At 44.4% G+C, this 18,107-nt stretch overlaps 1 protein-coding gene and 1 long non-coding RNA gene across 10 annotated transcripts in view; both read left to right on the forward strand.

Moving 5' to 3' along the window:
• LOC308474765 overlaps window positions 1-18,107 on the forward strand; it is a 101,967-nt gene that overhangs the window by 23,636 nt on the left and 60,224 nt on the right. The window lies entirely within an intron of this gene.
• LOC308474534 (uncharacterized protein) overlaps window positions 1-18,107 on the forward strand; it is a 39,383-nt gene that overhangs the window by 16,296 nt on the left and 4,980 nt on the right. For 6 of the 9 annotated variants that reach the window (XM_081000953.1, XM_081000956.1, XM_081000954.1 and 3 more), the window contains 5 exons: window positions 897-1,389; window positions 1,585-1,666; window positions 2,126-2,208; window positions 2,948-3,074; window positions 13,352-16,185. In XM_081000953.1, coding sequence (XP_080857079.1) covers window positions 976-1,389; window positions 1,585-1,666; window positions 2,126-2,208; window positions 2,948-3,074; window positions 13,352-14,853 — 2,208 coding nt within the window. In that variant the 5' untranslated portion in view covers window positions 897-975 and the 3' untranslated portion in view covers window positions 14,854-16,185. Of the gene's footprint in view, window positions 1-69; window positions 365-896; window positions 1,390-1,584; window positions 1,667-2,125; window positions 2,209-2,947; window positions 3,075-13,351; window positions 16,186-18,107 lie in introns of those variants that run through there. The other 3 variants (XM_081000959.1, XM_081000960.1, XM_081000955.1) reach the window with 2 other exon arrangements.

Raw genomic sequence — 18,107 nt, forward strand, 5'->3', positions numbered from 1 at the left:
AGGCTGGTCCAGATGCTGGACTGATGACCCGGCGGGTCCCCTTCCAGCTCCGCCATGAAAGGGAAGAGGAAGCCTTGGGGAGAAGCCCAGAATCTCAGGCTTGGAAGGCACCCAAAGGACATCTAGTCCAGCCCCTGCAATGCAGGAATCTCGGCTCAGTTCCCCAGTGCAGGCGGCCCCCCACCTTCTGCTCAGAAACCTCCAAGGAAGGAGAGGCCGCCATCTCTCCTGGGGGTGACAGGGCCCAGCAGCTCTTCAGTTTTTCCAAATGCTTTTCCAAATGAAACGGAAAACTGCAGCCCAGACCTAAATCGCAGATCTGCATCCCCCAGACTGAAGAGGAAGCCTCTCACTCTTCTTTCCGGTTGGCACTGCCTGCATTTGGGCCTTCAATATTTCACCTTTGAGAAGCTCCCATTTATTTCAGTATTTCAGAACATAAGATCTCACCCATATCTCCTTAAGCCTTTTTTAATTGGCCGCCTTAAAGTGAATTCCTGACTACACTCAGCTTGCACTTCCCTCTGTCTCAGGAAACCTCAAGAGGACATGATCACTTTCTCCCAAGTTTCCCAGTACTTCCACTTGCTTGATCAGTTCCCATCTGTTGTTGAGGACTAGGTCCAAGACAGATGATCCCCTTCTTGTTTCTTCCACCTTCTGGGTCATGAAATTGACAGTGAGGCAATTCTGCATGGTCACTTTCCTTAGACCAGGGCTAGACGCTTCCTTCTCTTTCTTCTTCCTTTTTTCCTGTTAATGAAAGTTCAGAGTCGGGGCTGTGGTGCAGTCCAGCCCTGGCTCCTAGCAAGACTCAGCCACGCTTGCTCAGGAAACATTTCTCTTCTCCTGACCATGTATCAGTCTGATAACAGACCAATATGTTTGCTTTGTAGGCTTTGCTAGCACCTCTAAATCGGACCATCAGAACTTGGCAGAAAACGAAAGGATTCCTTCCGATCTCTTGGAGGCTTCATGAGAGCCCAGATGGATGAGCAAGACTCAGCTGGCCCTGAAGCAGGAGGAGGCCCTGCCCTCCAAACTGGGAGCAGTGGGAGATTATGGGAAAACTCAGAGCAGAAGATCCCAGGTGAGGAGGACCCCCTCTGCTCAGAGGTGCAGAGCCAGCAGTTGACGCAGTCCGGCTCTCAGGAGGCCAAAGGACCCCGAGAGGCTTGCGGCCGACTCCACCACCTCAACTGTCGGTGGCTGAAGCCAGAAAGTCATACGAAAGCTCAGATGCTGGACCTGGTGATCTTGGAGCAGTTCCTGGCTGTCCTTCCGCTGGAGATGGAGAGCTGGGTGAGGGAATGTGGAGCAGAGACCAGTTCCCAGGCAGTAGCCCTGGCTGAAGGTTTCCTCCTGAGTCAGGCGGAGGAGAGAAAGCAGGTGAGAGAGACTTTCCTCTGGAAACTCCCAAGGGGCTCCAAGCAAGACAGGGAGCCTTCCAAGATGCTCTCCTAATGGCTTGCCCTCTTTGGAGAAGCAAGGGATGAGATCTGCTCCCCTAAAGTGTTTGCTCTGATCATTCCTTTTCTAATCCTTCTCCCCATTCTCTGTTTTAAATCCTTGTTACTCTTTCAGGAAAAGGGTCTCTTTGCAGAAATGGGCCTGGATTCCTGTGAGGCAGAAAAGACTCCGTTGGACGCCAGAGGGAGGCCACTGGGTAAGGAGGAACTCGTCTTTCTTCTCATTCTGTGGATCTTGAAACTAATCTTTGGGTTCTGTTCATCTTTAGGGGGGGAGGCACTTGGGGCCAAGAGCCCAAAGGGGGGGAAGATATATTTTGACAGAACAAAAATTTGAAATGGGTACAATGTCAAAATGCACTCAACAAGCAAGACCTTTTCCATGGCACATCTATGGCACTTATCTCCAAGTGCCGAATCTCTAGTTACAGGTAGGTAGCCGTGTTGGTCTGCCGTGGTTGGAAAAAGAAAAAAAATTCCTTCCAGTAGCACCTTAGAGACCAACTAAGTTTGTTATTGGTATGAGCTTTCATGTGCATACACACTTCTTCAGATACACTGAAACAGGCTTCTGAAAGAGACTTCTGTTTCAGTGTATCTGAAGAAGTGAGAGACGCAGGACCTGATGGCTTCCCTTTGACTTTTGTCTCTCGCAGGTGACCGAAGGATGTCCCCCAGACCTCCTCATCCGTCTTTTCATGAGAACGGAGGAGAAGCAGCAGCTGTGGAAACAGATCTGGTATGGGGAAAGAGCTTTGTGGGGAAAGAGTCAGAGGAGTGGGGCAGCCAGGGAGCCTCTGGGCCGGAAGGAATTTCTCCTCCTCTTGGCTTCTGTCAAAGCCTCTGTCCTGAACAAAGATGGACAGTGCCATTGGAGAAGGTTTATGTGCTGACAGGAATGAACAGCCATCTCTCCTTAGCTGGGCTTCGGAATGTCACTATTTTTATGATTTATCAGTAGCTGCAGTTATATTTCTATATTGATCTAATCAGGCTTCTAAGCAGTTGAAAAGCTTCCAAGAAGTTGAGAAGCCATAACAAACAGTGGCCGGGATTCACCTCAGCAGCCCCATCAGCTGCACAAGGGGAATCCCCCTCCTCCCCCTCTCTGTGCCCCCATGAGCCCCTTGAAGTTGGCTGTAGGGCAGAGGGAGGGTCCCATCGCCCCCCAAGCATCGCACAGTGGGAATAGAGAAGGGAGCATTCTGTCTGGCAGACAGGAATACTTCCACAGACAGAATAATTTGAAGAACACCATGCGGAGTTCCACCCATTCACACAAAGATTAATACCCATCATTAAAATGCACAGTAAAATAAATCAGTTGAAATGCTAAAATAGGCATCCAGACCTAAAATGTGCAGCAAAATAATCCCATTAAAAGAACACAACAAGGAATGGGCAGAAAACAACTGAGCAATGTATAGTGGATAATCTTTATGCTGTCTCAGAAGAGGACCTTTTTCCTTTTCCTTGAGGGTCCTCTGTGCTTTGAAGATGTCGCTGTGTATTTCACAGAGGAGGAGTGGGCGTTGCTGGATCCTGACCAGAGAGCTCTGCATAAGGAAGTCATGGAGGAGAATCGTGCGATTGTGGACTCTCTCAGTAAGGCTTCCTGCTGGACTATAATATATATTTTGTTGTTTTTTTTATAAGATATTTATTGAAGTTTTCAAGATATTACAAAACACACACACACACACACACACACACACACACACACACAAAAGAGAAAATACAAAGTAAAAATATTTAAAAACAATTCATTCCTTCCATTACTTGACCTTCATTTGCTTAGTTCCAGGACCTCCTCACACCTCCCTTTTTTGTATTCCAGTTCGATTATTTCGTTCAGCAAATCCCTCCCCTCTTTATGTATCCTAATCATTAATCATAAAGTATTGTGATTTTAGATTTTTACATATTAATAAACCATTTTTTTCATATTCCTTATAACCTTTCAGCTAAAGTTCACTTAGTTTCTATCCAACATCTTTCTAGCATTCATTAATTCTACAATATTTCTGTAGATAGTCTTTAAACTTTTTCCAATCTTCCTCCATCGACTCTTCTCCCTCGTCTCGGATTCTGCCAGTCATTTCCGCCAATTCCATATAGTCCATCACCTTCATCTGCCATTCTTCCAAGGTGGGTAGATCTTGTGTCTTCCAATACTTTGCAATGAGTATTCTGGCTGCTGTTGTAGCATACATAAAGAAAGTTCTGTCCTTCTTTGGCACCAATTGGCCGACTATGCCCAGGAGAAAGGCCTCTGGTTTCTTCAAGAAGGTATATTTAAATACCTTTTTCAGTTCATTATAGATCATCTCCCAGAAAGCCTTAATCCTTGGGCACGTCCACCAAAGGTGAAAGAATGTACCTTCAGTTTCTTTACATTTCCAACATTTATTATCAGGCAAATGATAGATTTTTGCAAGCTTGACTGGTGTCATGTACCACCTGTATATCATTTTCATAATATTCTCTCTTAGGGCATTACATGCCGTAAATTTCATACCTGTGGTCTACAACTGTTCCCAGTCAGCAAACATAATGTTATATCCTAGATCCTGTGCCCATTTAATCATAGCAGATTTCACGGTTTCATCCTGAGTATTCCATTTCAACAACAAGTTATACATTTTTGACAAAACCTTAGTATTGGGTTCTAACAATTCTGTTTCCAATTTTGATTTTTCCACCTGGAAGCCAATTTTCTTATCAAAATTATATGTCTCCATTATCTGATAATAATGAAGCCAGTCTCGCACTTTATCTTTTAATTTTTCAAAGCTCTGCAGTTTCAATTTGTCTCCTTCTTGTTCCAAAATTTCCCAATATTTCGGCCATTTGGCCTCCATATTGAGCCTTTTCTGAGCCTTTGCTTCCATCGGTGACAGCCACCTTGGGGTTTTATTTTCAAGTAAGTCCTTATATCTTATCCAGACATTTAACAATGCTTTCCTGACATTATGGTTTTTAAATGCTTTATGTGCTTTAATCTTGTCATACCACAAATATGCATGCCACCCAAAAACATTGTTGAAACCTTCTAAATCCAAGATGTCTGTGTTCTCAAGAAGCAGCCATTCTTTCAACCAGCAGAATGCTGCTGATTCATAATAAAGTTTGAGGTCTGGCAGGGCAAATCCACCTCTATCCTTTGCATCAGTTAATATTTTAAATTTTATTCTGGGCTTTTTGCCCTGCCAGACAAATCTAGAAATGTCTCTCTGCCACTTCTTGAAACAGTCCATTTTGTCCACAATTTGCAATGATTGAAACAAGAATAACATTCTTGGCAATACATTCATCTTTATAACAGCAATTCGACCTAGCAAGGAAAGCTTCAAGTTTGACCATATCTCTAGATCCTTTTTCACTTCTGACCAACATTTCTCATAATTGTCTTTAAATAGATTTAAGTTCTTAGCGGTCATATTAACCCCCAGGTATTTTACTTTCTTAGCCAATGTTAAACCTGTCTCCTTCTGAAACCTCTCTCAATCGGTGTTAAATTTTTCTCAAGCACCTTAGTTTTTAACTTGTTCAACTTAAATCCTGCCACATGACCAAATTCCTGAATCAATTCTAATACTCTTTTAGTACTAGATTCTGGCTCCTGTAACGTCAATACCAAATCGTCTGCAAAAGCTTTCAGTTTGTACTGTTTGGCTCCGACCTGTATACCTTTGATCAGACGGTCCCTTCTGATCATATTTAGCAGAACCTCCAGGATCGAAATAAAAAGCAATGGGGAAATTGGGCAGCCTTGTCGTGTCCCTTTCTCTATCTTAAATTCCTCTGTCACCACATTGTTAACTATTAGTTTAGCCTTTTGTTCTGAATAAATTGCACTTATACCATTTTCACACCCTTGACCAACCCCCATCCCCTGAAGATTTTTCTTCATGAAACTCCAAGAAATATTATCAAAGGCTTTCTCCGCATCTACAAAAATTAAAGCTGCTTTAGTATTAATATTCACTTGCAACTTCTCCAAAATGTTAATTATATTCCTCGTGTTGTCAGACAAGTGTCTACCCGGGAGAAAGCCGGCTTGGTCTTAATGTATCTCCTCCACTAATACTTTTTTTAACCTTTTAGCCAAAATATCTGCAAAAATTTTATAATCCACATTAAGCAGGGATATGGGGCGGTAGTTCTTAAGTTGCATCTTTTCAGTCTCATTTTTCGGTATTAGTGTAATATAAGCTTCCTTCCACGACTCTGGCGCTTTTTCCCCCTCCAAAATTTCATTACAAACCTCCTTTAGTGGTTGAATTATCCAGTCCTTCAAAGATCTATAGTATTTGGAGGTTAAACCAACTGGCCCTGGAGATTTGCCCAACTGCATGTTCTGGATGGCACCTTCCACCTCCTGTTCTGTTATTTTATAGTTCAACATTAACTTATTTTCTTGGGAGATTTTTTGAAGCCCATTTGTTTTTAAAAATTTGTCTAAATCGCACTCTTTCTGTGGCCCTTGTGTGTATAGCTGTTTAAAATACCTCTGGAAGCATTTTCTAATTTCCACTGGATTCTGGATGTTCTTTCCTTCCACTTCCAAGTTGGTAATGGTGTTAAGTTTTTGTCTTTTTTTCATTTGCCAAGCTAACAGTTTTCCACATTTATTGGCCGATTCAAATGTCCTTTGTCTCATCTGTTTAATTTTCCATTCTATTTCCTGATTCATCATCTTCATATATTGAACTTGGTATAACTTTATTTCTCTCAGAATCTCTTGTGACTTTGGTTTCGCTCTCAGTTTCTTCTCACACTCTTTTATTTTTTCCAAAATTTTATCTTTTTTCTCATTTTGAATTCTCTTCTTTATTACATTCTGTTGAATTAGGAACCCTCTCTTAACTGCCTTGCTTGCGTCCCAGGTTACTCTTTTTTCAATGGTAGTGTTCATATTTATCTCAAAGTAGTCTCTCAAGGTTTTTTGGGCCTTCTTGGTAACTTCTTGATCTCTAAACAGGGTGTCATTCATCCTCCATCTGAAGGAGCTGATAGGTGTTAATTTCATCTCCATTTTCACAGCATTATGGTCGGAGCAGGTTTTAGGGCAAATTTCCACTTTTCGAGTTTTAGGTGCCAGTCCTCTAGTAATCCAAATTTGGTCAATTCTTGTCCATGTCATTTTGGCTTCAGAGAAGAAGGTTTTCTCCCTAGCCAGGGGGGTTCTTTATTCTTCAAATGTCAATCAAGTCCATATTGTCAGTCATCTCAAAAAAGGTTTTTGGTAGTCTGCCATCTTTAGTAACTACCTGTCTCTGCGACTTGTCCATGTTTGTGGATACCACTCCATTCATGTCTCCCATCATTAATGTTGTAATCCATATAGTCCAACAATGTCTCATGCAACTTCTTAAAAAAATCAGATTTCCCCTCATTTGGAGCATATACTCCTACTATCAGAAATTTTTCTCCTTGTGTTTGAATTTCAATTGCCACATATCTTCCTTGATCATCTTTAAAAATAAATTTCGGTGATAGGCTCTCTTTCGCGTAAATTACAACTCCTCTCTTTTTGACTTTGTCCGATGAAATAAACTCCTGGCCCAATCTTTTATTAATCAATACTTTCCTATGGAGCCTTATCACATGTGTTTCCTGCAAACAAATCAAGTCCAATTGTTCCTTTTTCAATAAATGAAAGACTTTTTTCCTTTTCTCCGGGGAATTAAGTCCATGAATATTCCAACTTAATAGTTGCAGGGACATGGTGTATTTATTTTACTTTTCCTCCAACTGCACCAAGTAATTGTTCTTGTTCTGTTGGTGGTATCACCTTCTCTAACTTGTCCAATCCCAAAGATAGTGGTACTATGTCCTGTATTCCTGGTTTTAAAGCTCTTGGCTCTTTTTCAGTTTCTTTTTGCAGATCTTCTTCGTAATCTTTCAGAAATGTTTCTTTATGTTCCACTGATCTTATTTTAAACTTTTTCCCTTTAAAAGTAAAAGATAGGCCTTGAGGGAATTCCCACCTGAAGATGATTCTGTTTATAATATATATTTTGAAATACACCCACCCACCCAAACCCACAGACCCCTACCTCCACCTGTGAGAATCCTGCAATATTTTGATGGTGCTCAACAGCATCTGGGATTCTCATTCCCCACAGCTCACCTTGAATCTACTGTTCTGTCTGCGAATATTCTTGCCCCACATATGCCTTTTTAAACCATGACCAGGCTGGTCTGAGCTGCCCAGACCTTCTTGAATGTAACTTTCTGTGTGGTGGCAAAAGAAGTAGCAGCTTCTGTGAGGTTTTCTGTTTTTGCTTCGGTCACTTTCTGGTTGACCAAAGAGACAACAGGCCTTGCAGATGGAGGAGATTCCATGATTAGGCCAAACAAGATCCTTCCCGGAAGATGCCAGGCTGTTTGAATCTCAGGTTCCCATCAATCTTTTTTTTTTTTTTAATGATATTTATTAAAGTTTCAACAAATACAAAAACAGAAAAATAAAAATACAAAAAAGTACAAAATACAGAAAAAAGAATAAGATTTTTAAAGTATAACAAAAAAAAGAAAAATAAAGGAAAACATCCAGGATACAGTTAAAAACACATTTAACTTTCCATAGTATACCTTCCCTAGCCTTATTTTCCCGGACCTCCTCATACCTCCCTTTTTTGTATTCTAGTTTGGTTTGTTAGTTCAGCAAATCCTTACCATTAAGCTTTTACCCATTTGTAAACCTTTTTTCATATCTCTTAAAGCATTGCTGTTGTAGCATACATAAAGAAAGTTCTGTCCTTCTTTGGCACCAATTGGCCTACTATGCCCAGGAGAAAGGCCTCTGGTTTCTTCAAGAAGGTATATTTAAATACCTTTTTCAATTCATTATATATCATCTCCCAGAAAGCCTTAATCTTTGGGCACGTCCACCAAAGGTGAAAGAAAGTACCTTCATTTTCTTTACATTTCCAACATTTATTATCGGGCACATGGTAAATTTTTGCAAGCTTGACTGGTGTCATGTACCACCTGTATATCGTTTTCATAATATTCTCTCTTAGGGCATTACATGCCATAAATTTCATACCTGTGGTCCACAACTGTTCCCAGTCAGCAAACATAATATTATGTCCAACATCTTGTGCCCATTTAATCATAGCAGATTTCACCGTTTCATCCTGAGTATTCCATTTCAGCAGCAAGTTATACATTCTTGCCAAATTCTTAGTTTTGGGTTCTAACACTTCTGTTTCTAGTTTTGATTTTTCCACCTGGAAGCCAATTTTCTTATCCAAATTATATGCCTCCATTATCTGATAATAATGAAGCCAATCTCTCACTTGTTTTTTAGTTTCTCGAAACTCTGCAATTTCAATTTGTCTCCTTCTTGTTCCAAAATTTCCCAATATTTCGGCCATTTGGCCTCCATATTGAGCCTTTTCAGAGCTTTCGCTTCCATCGGTGATCAGGTTCCCATCAATCTGTGTGTCAAGGAGAGTCAACAAAGGCAGTGAACCCTGTAGTAAGACCTCAGATCTAACTCATAGAATCATAGAATCATAGAATCATAGAGTTGGAAGAGACCCCAAGGGCCATCGAGTCCAACCCCCTGCCAAGCAGGAAACACCATCAGAGCACTCCTGACATATGGTTGTCAAGCCTCTGCTTAAAGACCTCCAAAGAAGGAGACTCCACCACACTCCTTGGCAGCAAATTCCACTGTCGAACAGCTCTTACTGTCAGGAAGTTCTTCCTAATGTTTAGGTGGAATCTTCTTTCTTGTAGTTTGGATCCATTGCTCCGTGTCCGCTTCTCTGGAGCAGCAGAAAACAACCTTTCTCCCTCCTCTATGTGACATCCTTTTATATATTTGAACATGGCTATCATATCACCCCTTAACCTCCTCTTCTCCAGGCTAAACATGCCCAGCTCCCTTAGCCGTTCCTCATAAGGCATCATTTCCAGGCCTTTGACCATTTTGGTTGCCCTCCTCTGGACACGTTCCAGTTTGTCAGTGTCCTTCTTGAACTGTGGTGCCCAGAACTGGACACAGTACTCCAGGTGAGGTCTGACCAGAGCAGAATACAGTGGCACTATTACTTCCCTTGATCTAGATGCTATACTCCTATTGATGCAGCCCAGAATTGCATTGGCTTTTTTAGCTGCCGCGTCACACTGTTGGCTCATGTCAAGTTTGTGGTCAACCAAGACTCCTAGATCCTTTTCACATGTACTGCTCTCAAGCCAGGTGTCCCCCATCTTGTATTTGTGCCTCTCATTTTTTTTGCCCAAGTGCAATACTTTACATTTCTCCCTGTTAAAATTCATCTTGTTTGTTTTGGCCCAGTTCTCTAATCTGTCAAGGTCGTTTTGAAGTGTGATCCTGTCCTCTGGGGTGTTAGCCACCCCTCCCAATTTGGTGTCATCTGCAAATTTGATCAGGATGCCCTTGAGTCCATCATCCAAGTCGTTGATAAAGATGTTGAATAAGACCGGGCCCAAGACAGAACCCTGTGGCACCCCACTAGTCACTCTTCTCCAGGATGAAGAGGAACCATTGATGAGCACCCTTTGGGTTCGGTCAGTCAGCCAGTTACAAATCCACTGAGTGGTAGCATAGTCAAGACCACATTTTACCAGCTTCTTTACAAGAATATCATGGTGCACCTTGTCAAATGCCTTGCTGAAATCAAGGTAGGCTACATCCACTGCGTTCCCTTCATCTATCAGGCTTGTAATTCTGTCAAAAAACGAGATCAGGTTAGTCTGACATGACTTATTTTTCAGAAATCCATGCTGACTATTGGTGATCACAGCATTCCTTTCTAGGTGCTCACAGACTGTTTGCTTAATGATCTGCTCCAGAATCTTCCCTGGTATTGATGTCAGACTGACTGGGCGGTAATTATTTGGGTCCTCTCTTTTCCCCTTTTTGAAAATAGGGACAACATTTGCCCTCCTCCAGTCTGCCGGGACTTCGCCTGTTCTCCTGAGAGCCAGTGTGGTGTAGTGGTTAAGAGCGGTAGTCTCATAATCTGGGGAACCGGGTTTGAGTCTCCGCTCCTCCACATGCAGCTGCTGGGTGACCTTGGGCCAGTCACACTTCTTTGAAGTCTCTCAGCCCCACTCACCTCACAGAGTGTTTGTTGTGGGGGAGGAAGGGAAAGGAGAATGTTAGCCGCTTTGAGACTCCTTAAAGGGAGTGAAAGGCGGGATATCAAATCCAAACTCTTCTTCTTCTTCTTCTTCCAGGAATTCTCAAAGATGACTGCCAGTGGTTCTGAGATCACATCTGCCAGTTCTTTTAATACTCTTGGATGCAGTTCATCTGGCCCTGGAGACTTGAATACATCTAAACTAGCCAAGTATTCTTGTACTATCTCCTTAGTTATTCTGGGCTGTGTTTCCTTTGCTGAATCATTTGCTCCAAATTCTTCAGGTCGGGCATTGTTTTCTTTATCGGAGAAGACTGAGGCAAAGAAGGCATTGAGGAGTTCAGCCCTTTCTGTGTCCCCTGTTTGCATTTCACCATCTTCTCCTCTGAGTGACCCCACTGTTTCTTTGTTCTTCCTTTTGCTACGGACATACCCATAAAAGCCTTTTTTGTTGCTTTTAACCTCTCTAGCAAGCCTGAGTTCATTCTGTGCTTTAGCTTTTCTGACTTTGTGTCTACACGTGCTGACTATTTGTTTGAATTCCTCTTTGGTGGTTTCCCCCCTTTTCCATTTTTTGTACACATCCTTTTTTAATCTTAACTCAGTTAAAAGTTCTTTAGATAGCCACCCTGGCTTCTTTAGGCACCTTCCATGTTTCTGTCTCATTGGTATTGCCTGACGTTGTGCTTTTACTATCTCCCTCTTAACAAACTCCCAGCCATCATGAACTCCCTTTCCTTTTAGTATTACTGTCCATGGGATCTCACCCAGCACTTCCCTAAGTTTTATGAAGTCAGCTTTCTTAAAGTCAAGAAATTGAGTCCTAGTATGCTTGGCTGCTCCTTTCCGCTGTATAGTAAACTTCAGAAGAGCATGATCACTCGCGCCTAATGATCCTTCCACTTCTACCCCACTAACCAGGTCATCAACATTGGTTAGGACCAGATCTAAAATGGCTGTTCCCCTTGTTGCTTCTCCCACTTTCTGGACAATGAAGTTGTCTGCAAGGCCAGTGAGGAATCTGTTTGACCTTATGCTCTTGGCTGAGTTTGACATCCAACAAATATCCGGGTAATTGAAGTCCCCCATTACTACTATCTCCCTTCCTTTTGCATGCTTGGCCATCTGTTCCAGGAAGGCATCATCTATGTCCTCCGTTTGGCTTGGGGATCTATAGTAAACGCCCACAATGAGGTCACTGTTATTCTTCTCTCCCTTAATTTTGACCCAAATGCTCTCACTTTGGCTTTGAGGTTCTAAATCTTGGATCTCTTCACAGGTATACACATCCCTGACATATAACGCCACTCCTCCTCCTTTCTTGTCTGGTCTGTTTCTCTGAAATAGATTGTATCCCTCCATTATTACATTCCAATCATGGGACTTATCCCACCAGGTTTCAGTGATGCCTATTATGTCATATTTAGTTTGCTGTACCAAGAGCTCAAGCTCATCTTGTTTATTTCCCATGCTTTGCGCATTAGTGTACAGACATTGAAGTCCATTAATCATTCCCCCATGTCTCTTATTTAAGGATTTTTTCCTCCCACCACTAGGTCTGCGTGCTGTTTGCTCCATTTGGTCTATGACATTTGGATGATCATCTTCATCAATTGATAGACTCCTACCTTCAGGAGCACTGTCTCCCTCCCCCACATTAGTCAGTTTAAAGCCCTCCTGATGAGGTTTCTGAGATTTTTGGCAAAAACATTCCTCCCAACCGTTGTGAGGCGCAGCCCATCGCTTGCCAGAAGTCCATCTTCAAGAAACTGCAGTCCGTGATCTAAGAATCCAAACCGTTCCTGTTTACACCATTTGCGAAGCCAGCTGTTCACTTCCACTATTTTTCCCTCTCTCCCTGGGCCACGTCGTTCAACTGGGAGGACAGATGAGATGACAATTTGTGCATTTAATTGCTTCAATTTCCTGCCCAGAGCCTCATAGTCTCTTTTGATCTTCTGGAGGCTATTGCTTGCAGTGTCATTGGTTCCCACATGAACCAAGAGGAAGGGGTATTTGTCTGTGGGTTTTATGATTCCTTGCAGTCGTTCAGTTACATCTTGGATCTTAGCCCCGGGGAGACAGCACACTTCCCGAGACATCTTGTCAGGCCCACAGATCACTGCTTCTGTTCCCCTCAGTAGGGAATCCCCTATCACCACTACACGCCTCCTCTTAGGTTTGGTCGGGGTTCTTCTGTGAGCTGTCCGCTCCAAGGTCGCCTGCACATTCCCTGAGGACTGACTTTGCTGCTCGTCTTCATATACCTGATCGACTGTAATGAGGGAGAGATCCTCAAATGGAGTCTGCTCTTCGTCTTCCATGCTAGGGGAGAGGACCTCAAAGCGATTGTGTATTTCTAAACAATCAGAGCGAACCCTGGGCCTCCTACTTCTTTGAGTCACGTTTCTCCATATATCTGGCTCCTGTGTTGGTGAACTAGCCTCCTTCTCAGGGGAGTCCCCTGTCTCCTCCTTGGTGGAGACGGTGTGCGCTGTTGCTTCCAAGAAGAGCTCCAGCTCTCTAATTCTTTGGAGCGTAGCTACACGTTCCTCCAGTTGCTGGACTTTGTCTTCTAAGAGGGCAATCAACATGCAATTGCTGCAGGTAAAGCTGCCTGCAACCTTTGGCAAGATGGCAAACATTGCGCAGGAACCCTTCCGTTCTTCATCGATCACAAACATTCATTAGCAGTCTTCCATAATTTGGGGCTCTATTTCTTCCTAAGGCTCTAATGTGTTTCTCTCTTTGATGCAGGTGGAGATGGATTGGAAATTATGAACAAGGGGAACCGTGACAACATTCACACAGTGGGGAAGTTGTATAAATATTTGGAGTGTGGAGAGAGTTATAGTCTGAGCTCCCATTCTACTTCCCATAAAATATATCCTATTGGGAAAAATCGTTATCGGTACTTGGAAGATGGTAAGACGGTTCGTCAGAAGACATTTCTCACTTTCCCTAAAAGAAGTCACAGCAGGGAGAGACCATATCAGTGTTTGAAATGTGGGAAGAGCTTCAGTCACAGGGCTGTGCTCAAGGCCCATCAAAGAATTCATACAGGAGAGAAACCCTATAAGTGCTTGGAATGTGGGAAGAGCTTCAGTCGGAAGGACCATCTCATATCCCATCAAAGTATTCATACAGGGGAGAAACCATATCAGTGCTTGGAATGTGGAAAGAATTTTAGTCGGAAGGATACCCTTACTTCACATGAAAGAATTCACCGAGTGGAGAAACCATATAAATGCTCGGAATGTGGAAGGGGCTTCATTAGGGGCTGCCATCTCACTTCCCATCAAACAATTCACACTGGGGAGAAACCCCATCAGTGCTTAGAATGTGGGAAGAGCTTCACTCGCAAGAATAGTCTCACTTTCCATCAAAGAATTCATACAGGGGAGAAACCCCATCAGTGCTTAGAATGTGGGAAGAGCTTTAGTCGCAAATATAGTCTCACTTCCCATCAAAGAATTCATACAGGGGAGAAACCATATCAGTGCTTGAAATGTGGAAAGAGCTTCAGTAGGAAGAGACGTCTCACTTGCCATCAAAGAAGTCATACAAGGTATGAACCCTATAAATGCTTGGAGTGTGGAAAGAGCTTCAATCGGAGGTCCTTTCTCATTTCCCATCAAAGAATTCATACAGGGGAGAAACCATATCAGTGCTTGGAGTGTGGAAAGAGCTTCAATCGGAGGTCCTTTCTCACTTCCCATCAGAGAATTCATACAGGGGAGAAACCATATCAGTGCTTGGAATGTGGGAAGAGCTTCACTCGCAAGAATAGTCTCATTTCCCATCAGAGAATTCATACAGGGGAGAAACCATATCAGTGCTTGGAATGTGGGAAGAGCTTCAGTCGCAAGAATAGTCTCACTTCCCATCGAAGAATTCACACAGGGGAGAAACTATATCAATGCATGGAATGTGGAAAGAGCTTCAGTCACAGGCAGGGTCTCACTTCCCATCAAATAATTCATACAGGGGAGAAACTCTATCAGTGCTTGGAATGTGGAAGGAGCTTCAGTCACAGGCAGGGTCTCACTTCCCATCAAAGAATTCATACAGGGGAGAAGCCATATCAGTGCTTGGAATGTGGAAATAACTTCAGTCGGAAGGGACATCTTACTTCCCATCAAACAGTTCACCGTGAGGAGAGACCATATCAATACTTGGAATGTGGAATGAGCTTCAAATGGAAGAAAAGTCTCACTTTCCATCAAGGAACTCACAGCAGGGAGAATCATGGTATCTGAAGATGGGTCTCGTATGTCTTCTCAATCTCCTCTTTTCCAGTCTAAGCCTACCTAGCTCCTTCTATTGTTCCTTAAAAGGCTTGGTTTTCAAATGCTTGATTATATTGGCCACCCTTCTCTGCACAGATTCCAACTTCTCAATATCCTCCTTTGATTGTGACATCCAGAATTGAGCACAGGACTCCAGGTGTGGTCTGACGAAGGCAGAAAGGAACATAGTATTACTTCCCATGACCTGGATATTAGACGTCTGTTGATATAGACTAAAATAGCATTAGCTTATTTTGCTACTGACTCACCTTGTTGACTCATGTTAAGCTTTTGGTGTCCTAAGACCCTTAGATCCTTTTCACATATGCTGCTGGCAAGTGTAGTGTTTCCCATAGAATCATAGAATTGTAGACGTCTAATGGTCTTAGAGACATCACCTTGCCAACAAAGGTCCGTATAGTAAAAGCTTTGGTTTTCCCAATAGTGATGTATGGAAGTGAAAGCTGGACCATAAAAAAGGGTGATCGCCGAAGAATTTATGCTTTTGAATTATGGTGCTGGAGGAGACTCCTGAGAGTCCCATGGACTGCAAGAAGATCAAACCTATCCATTCTTAAGGAAATTAGCCCTAATTGCTCAGTGGAAGGACAGATCCTGAAGCTGAGGCTCCAAGACTTTGGCCACCTCATGAGAAGAGAAGACTCCCTGGAAAAGACCCTGATGTTGGGAAAGATGGAGGGCGCAAGGAGAAGGGGACGACAGAGGACGAGATGGTGGGACAGTGTTCTCGAAGCTACCAGCATGAGTTTGACCAAACTGCAGGAGGCAGTGGAAGACAGGAGGGCCTGGCGTGCTCTGGTCCAGGGGGTCACGAAGAGTGGGACAACACTAAACGACTAAACAACAACAACAATGGTCTTACTGGACCAGAAGCTGAACATGAGTCAACCGTCTGATGACATCCAGCATGGAATGTGTCCCTCCGTTTTTCAGCATTTTTAGTAGTTTAGCAGTCTCTGCTCTTTTTGCCTTCCCTGGGAGGAAGGTGGAGTGGATGTCTGAAACTCAATGTCAAACTGAAACTCAATCCAGGTAAGACTGAGGCAGTTAGTGGGTGGTGCCCTAGACCAGATGGCTGGGAGATCACCTGCTCTTAATTTTTTTTAAAAAAATTAAATACACGATAACTTTAACCTTTCCAAAACATAAAAAATATCAAGGTTCAGACCTTCAGACCTCCCCGCCATGGGTTCCAGTTCTAAAGATTCTACCTTTTCCTTTTTTCCTGCATCTTTTACCATTACCCATCTACAGTGGTACCTCGGGTTACATATGCTTCAGGTTACATACTGTCAGGGGTTCAGGAGCAGAGGCAAGGGCAAGGGAGGAAACAGAGAGCGAGGGAGAGGAGGCAGAAGAAAAGATGAGTGATGACGACGACCCGAGATCTCCGAGTCTTTCCAGTGAATCAGAAGATTCACAGAAAGGAGCACCAGTGGCCAGGGCAAGGGGGGAGCCTAGGGGGACACCCCAGGAAGATAGAGCCAGAGGGGACTCAGAGGGGAGCAGTTGGAAATCAGGACCAGCGTCACCGCCAGAGAGCAGGGAAGAGGAAGGGCGCCAGGGATCAAGCGCTGGCAGCTCACAACAGGGGGGAGGGCACGAGTCAGGAGTGGCCACACCTCCATCGGGGAGCGAAGAAACGGTCAGACGGAAGGTGGAAGGTTGGGCGCGTGTGCCAAGTTCAAATGCACAGGAAGGTGGCGCAGTAGGCAGCCCGGAAAGGGAGCCAGGTCCTAAAGCCCGCCGAAAGGAGGGAGAAGAGTCAGGGGGGTCAGCGTCAGCGTCAGAGGAATCCCGGAAGGAAGAGACCCCGGGGGGCAGAGGGACCCAGAGAAGAACAGTCAGGCGGAAAAGGTGGAGCAAGGCTAGGATATTAAGTTGGTGTACAAGGGGCGGAGACTCAGATGGAGCTTCGCCGATCTAACCATGAGACGTAGAGTTGCACGCAGCAGCTTGAGAATGGAAACTGTAACTCAATAAAGACTTTTATTTAATGATCGCTGGCTAGCGTGATCCTCTGTGAGCTAGGATCTGGAAGCAGCTCTGACAGTAAGCTCCATCTCTAGATTGTGGGCATCTACGTCCTCGCGGAGAGGAGAGAAAGCGGGTGCCTACTAGCGAGCTCACGAACGGCAGACAACATGACGGCCGAACAGCAGATAGTGGAACTCAGAGAAGCAGTGACACGACTGAATGCCGAGGCTCTTGCATCCAGGAAGAGAGAGGAGGACGCAGCTGCCGCCTACAGGGATCTCCAGGTCAGGTTGGAAGTGCTTACGAAGCAAGGGCAACTGACACCCAAACCGGAGGGGATTGGGTTGGGGAGACGAACAGGCGGTCTGGTCTCTCACTTCGATGGGAATTTGCAACAGTACCCCAACTTTAGAGCAGATGTAATGTGTGCACTGCAACTGCTGAACAAAGACTTTAGAGATGAGCAAGAGAAGGTGGGATTCATCATGTCCCATTTGCATGGAGATGCTAAAGCATGGCTGCGCAATTTGTGGAGAGATAAGGATCCGGCGCTCCAAAATGCGGATGCCTTTATTAAAGCGATGGATGGGTGCTTTTTATCAAGCATTGACGTGGATCTTGCTCGGCAGGAGATACATGGACTGAAGCAAGGGAGGGCCAGCGTAAGGCAGTACCATGCCCGCTTTTTCGCTTTGGTCAGTGCCCTGGAATGGGACAGAGATTCGGCTCCTGTAAGAGACCTGTTTTGGGAGGGATTGCACGGCTCGGTTAAAGATGAAATTGCGAGGGGGGAGAGACCCCGGACCACGCAGGAGATCGTTCAGAGGGCGCTGGCGGTGGGGGTGCGGCTGGAAGGACGTCCGTGGAGCAGGGACGAAGGGCGTGGAGGGCGCGAACCAGCCAGGGGCTCCTCCTTCCTTCCCAGAGAAGCAGCGCGTGCGCAATCCACGCCTCCGCCAGGAGGAGGAGCGGAACCTATGGAGGTTGGAGGTGCAAGGGCTCAGTCAGCAGCCAGAGCCCTAGCACCGGCAGCAGTGAAAGCGAAGCCTCCTAGAGGGAACAGGAAGTGTTACATCTGCGATGATCCACAGCATATGGCGAAAGAGTGTCCCCAGAGGCTCCACAAGCACACTGCAGCCTCAGCAATGGTAACTGCAGCAACGCAGCAAGGACAACCACAGCAGGGAAACGACGGAGTCTGGTTGGAGGAAGAGGCACTGGGGCCC

The sequence above is a fragment of the Podarcis pityusensis genome (genome assembly GCF_964106645.2).
Source record: "Podarcis pityusensis genome assembly, chromosome: 3".
Taxonomy (NCBI): domain Eukaryota; kingdom Metazoa; phylum Chordata; class Lepidosauria; order Squamata; family Lacertidae; genus Podarcis; species Podarcis pityusensis.